Source organism: Macaca thibetana, chromosome 12 (genome assembly GCF_024542745.1).
Source record: "Macaca thibetana thibetana isolate TM-01 chromosome 12, ASM2454274v1, whole genome shotgun sequence".
NCBI classification, from domain to species: Eukaryota; Metazoa; Chordata; class Mammalia; order Primates; family Cercopithecidae; genus Macaca; species Macaca thibetana.
Genome location: NC_065589.1, coordinates 96,067,749 through 96,072,559, shown reverse-complemented (window position 1 = coordinate 96,072,559; position 4,811 = coordinate 96,067,749). Strand labels below are relative to the sequence as shown.

The window sequence follows — 4,811 nt, the reverse complement described above, 5'->3', positions numbered from 1 at the left end:
TTTGGGGGCTACAGAAACATTCCATCCCCAACAGATGTTAAATTGAAACATTTTTAATTCTCACTCTATGTTCTGTGCTAGGCGACAGAATTTCCTCCCTAAAGACATTTACCTCCTAATCCCCAGAATTTATGCGTCATTATTACTTTACATGGCAAAGAATTACTTCATAGATGTGATTAAGAATGCTGAGGCTCTCTGATCCAGCCCGGGAGGGGACCGAGCTGGAGGAGCTGGGTGTGGGGTGCGTTGGGCTGGTGAGGAGGCCGAGTTTGGGAGCAAATAGGGTCTGATTGAGCTTATATTGCACTGAAGGGACAGCCCTGGGTCTAGGGGAGAAAATCCCTGAGTGTGAGACCCGCCTTCCCTGGCCCCAGCCCCTCCCAGTTCCCCCAGCGACGGGCACTTCCTGGTCCCCGACGCAACCATGGCTGAAGAACAACCGCAGGTCGAATTGTTCGTGAAGGCTGGCAGTGATGGGGCCAAGATTGGGAACTGCCCGTTCTCCCAGAGACTGTTCATGGTACTGTGGCTCAAGGGAGTCACCTTCAATGTTACCACCGTTGACACCAAAAGGCGGACCGAGACAGTGCAGAAGCTGTGCCCAGGAGGGCAGCTCCCATTCCTGCTGTATGGCACTGAAGTGCACAGACACCAGCAAGATTGAGGAATTTCTGGAGGCAGTGCTGTGCCCTCCCAGGTACCCCAAGCTAGCGGCTCTGAACCCTGAGTCCAACACTGCTGGGCTGGACATATTTGCCAAATTTTCTGCCTACATCAAGAATTCAAACCCAGCACTCAATGATAATCTGGAGAAGGGACTCCTGAAAGCCCTGAAGGTTTTAGACAATTACTTAACATCCCCCCTCCCAAAAGAAGTGGATGAAACCAGTGCTGAAGATGAAGGTGTCTCTCAGAGGAAGTTTCTGGATGGCAACGAGCTCACCCTGGCTGACTGCAACCTGTTGCCAAAGTTACACATAGTACAGGTGGCGTGTAAGAAGTACCGGGGATTCGCCATCCCCGAGGCCTTCCGGGGAGTGCATCGGTATTTGAGCAATGCCTACCCGCGGGAAGAATTCGTTTCCACCTGTCCAGATGATGAGGAGATCGAGCTCGCCTATGAGCAAGTGGCCAAGGCCCTCAAATAAGCCCCTCCTGGGACTCCCTCAACCCCCTCCATTTTCTTCACAAAGGCCCTGGTGGTTTCCACATTGCTACCCAATGGACACACTCCAAAATGGCCAGTGGTCAGGTAATCCTGGATCACTTGTTCCGGGATGGTGTGGTGGAAGAGGGGATGAGGGAAAGAAATGGGGGGACTGAGTGAGATTTTTATTGTAGGGTGGGATGGGTAGGACAACATATTTCAGTAATAAAATACAGAATAAAAATCAAGTGTTTTTACGCCAAAAAAAAAAAAAAAAAAGAAAAAAGAATGCTGAGATGAGTATCCTGGATTATATTATATAGGCAGGCTCACTGTAATCATATAGGTCCTTACAGGTGAAAGAGGGATGCAAGAGAGTTAGAGGCAAAGAAGATGTGAGACTGGAAGCAGAAGTTGAGTGATGTGGCCATGAGCCAAGGATGGTCAGAAGCCTTTAGAACAGGGGTGTCCAATTTTTTGGCTTCCCTGGACCATATTAGAAGAATTGTCTTGGGCCACACATCAAATATACTAACACTAATGATAGCTGAAGAGCTTTAAAAAAATCGCAAAAAAAAAAAATCTCAACGTTTGAAGAAAGTTTACATATTTGTGTTGGGCCGCATTCAAAGCCATCCTGTGCCACGTGTGCCCTGCGGGTTGGACAAGCTTGCTCTGTAAGCTAGAAAAGGCAAGGACAGAATCTCCCTAGACCTTCCAGAGGGAACATAGTTCCGCTGATACTTTTAGTTCTATAAGACTCCTAACTTGTAGAACTTGAAGATAATATGTTTGAAACCATTAAGTTTGTAGTCATTTGTTAAGCAGTAGGAAACTGATGTCCCTTCTTTTCCTAAACAGGCCAGAGAGTCTATATCTGTCCAAAGACTCTCACAAAGGGGGTCTATAACTCCAAATTTCTTCTTCTTCTTCCTTATTTATTATTTATTTATTTATTTTGAGATGGAGTCTCACTCTTGTTGCCCAGGCTGGAGTGCAATGGCATGATCTTGGCTCATTGAAACCTCTGTCTCCCAGGTTCAAGTGATTCTCCTGCCTCAGCCTCCTGAGTATCTGGGATTATAGGTGCACATCACCATGCTCGGCTAATTTTTGTATTTTTAGTGGAGCTGAGGACTCATCATGTTGGCCAGGCTGGTGTCGAACTCCTGACCTCAGGTGATCTTACTGCTTCAGCCTCCCAAAGTGCTCAGATTATAGGCATGAGCCACGGCACCTGGCCTACAACTCCAAAATTCTATAGTTACTTCAGGTTAATTTTATAAAAGATAACCTTACTGTACTTTAACTGTTTTGCTATAAGTTCCCATAGGAGTAATTTTGCCATGGAAGAACTAGTCCCCTACACATTCACCACTTATTTGTTCGCTTATCATTTCACAGTGGCATTTGTGAATGTAAATTATGTTTGTCTTTTTCACAGCTGTATCCTTAGCACAAATTCAGTGCCTGACATACAGTAGGTATGCCCTGTTCCAGCATTTTTTTAAATAGTAAAGCTTCTTGCTTCACTCTTAAGAACACGAACAAGAGAGATGGAACATAGATTTCCTTTTAAAGTTCATAATGACCCAAGAAAAGAAGGACTAGGTAACAATCCTGTCAGTGTTCCCAAGGGCCTTCTCTTACGTGAATAATTTTTGCTAACCTAGCTCAGTAGTTATCCCTCTCATGCTATGAAACTGTCTCCTCATTGGTAAAATGAGGGCAAATGAGACAAGAGCACAATTCTAGACTTCCTGAAAATTGGGCTATGAGATAAGGGAAGAGTTTGTGAACGTCTTCCTTTAATTTAAAGAAACAAGAGAACATGGTCAGAATTGTACCTGGATTGTTTTGCAGCAACCATACTTTTTCAACATGAAACTTAACACATTTTCCAGAAAACTGCAAGTACTATACAGTTGACCCTTGAACAACACAGGTTTGAACTGTATAGGTCCACTTATTGACCCTGACCATTTCATCTTCCTCAGTAGTTTTCAAGGTAGACAGAAATTGTAGCTATTCATCCGTAAGTGCCTCCATTTGATTATCTAGATGAGTGTATAACAGCTACAACTTTCCTCTCATATACATTTCCGTAGCCCTTATCAGCTAGTCATAGGACTGAGCCCAAATGGAAATCACATCCCAGGAATAGTCCCATGTGGCTTACGTGCCAAGTAGGCTTGAAATCATCAAGCCATACAAACAGGCAATACTGGCTCACACCAACGTTTCCACAGTGTTACTTTTTTCAAACTCTTTGTGGCATCAATGGTGTTTTAAGTGGGTGTATTGATATAAACAAATTGTATACAAAACGTACTGAACTCTTAGTAGTATAGATGATATGACTTCTAGAAAATGTTTCAGAACTTCGTTTATAGAACCTACATAAAAGCACATTTTCCCCTTCTTTGACACTTAATGCAGAAAAAAAGAAGTTAACTGCTTCCCCACTTCTCCAAAATTGTTATGAAGGACATTGAGATACAATGTGTTTAGTTATTATGAACATATTTAGGTTTAAAAAATTCATGGAGCATCTTGGGATTCTCAGCTTTAATCAAGAGACTGGCTTTTGCCAGGACCTTACTGAAGAACCCAACAAAATTGCCTGAGCTGATAAAAAACAACTCCTCTGGCAACAATGCTCTTAATCTTCCAAACCACAAGTTCATCACCAGAAAAATCATAACTTGATTCTATCATAACCAGAAAAATATTTATCCTCAAATTGCTTCAATATTCCAAATTCATCAACAAAGTGTCATGTCAAACGTCTAGTTTTGCTTCCTTTATTAAAGGTTTTCCTGATGTATGAAAAGTCATTTCAATTAAAATGGAAATGAATACCTAGTGTGTGTGTGTGTGTGTGTGTGTGTGTGTGTGTATATATATATATATATATATATAAAACTCTCTAAAGGCACACTGCTTCTCCATATTAACTTTATTTTAAATTTTTTTTTCATAAATTCATAAATTTTAAATTATAGTTATAGAAAATGAGATATTCAACATGACGGGGAAGTAGCACTCTCCTCTATCTTTACCCCTATCCATTTGAAATTATCAGAAATATTTATATTTATTATAGCTCTCTTTCTCTAGACTTAGCTTTTATTTTGCAGCAAATAAAGGCACACTATCATTTTCCTCATACCTAATGTATATCTAGTCTATTCAGCCATAGTCTTTTATTTCTTCCTTGCAATGACCCTTTTATTGGAACATCTGAAAAGAAAAGTGACTCACCTCCCAGTGAGATACTATACCAAGGTTCAAACCACCATAACACGCTGTCCCCATGGCTTCAGAGAGAAGACTAGGTCACAATGATAATAGAAAGGAAAGAAATCGAGTAGTCAAGTCTGACTTTTCTATCAGTCTCATAGGGCTCTGAGTCAAGGTTTGTGCACCAGCACTAAATTTTCTGAGAAAGCACCTACCCATTCTGAGATGGGACTGCACATGTTAGATGTGGTCCTTGAATGAGCAGCCACTACCACAGTGACAGTGTGCAGCCAGCATCTGGGACAGCTCAGATTCCTTGCTCCATCTGTACACTGAGGCAGACTCAGGGGAAGGAGACCTAAATGAGAAAGTATTCAGGGATGACACCCAAAAGGAAGGCCAGGTCTCCCGGGAAACT

At 42.2% G+C, this 4,811-nt stretch overlaps 1 protein-coding gene across 1 annotated transcript; it reads left to right on the top strand.

Annotated features, from left to right (window-relative positions):
- Positions 1–203: 203 nt before the first annotated feature.
- On the top strand, positions 204–1,394 carry LOC126932164 (chloride intracellular channel protein 1-like). Its single transcript, XM_050750752.1, is given in 2 exon segments — positions 204–648; positions 650–1,394. Coding segments are annotated over 2 exon segments (723 nt in total). The 5' UTR covers positions 204–427; the 3' UTR covers positions 1,152–1,394.
- Positions 1,395–4,811: the final 3,417 nt, after the last annotated feature.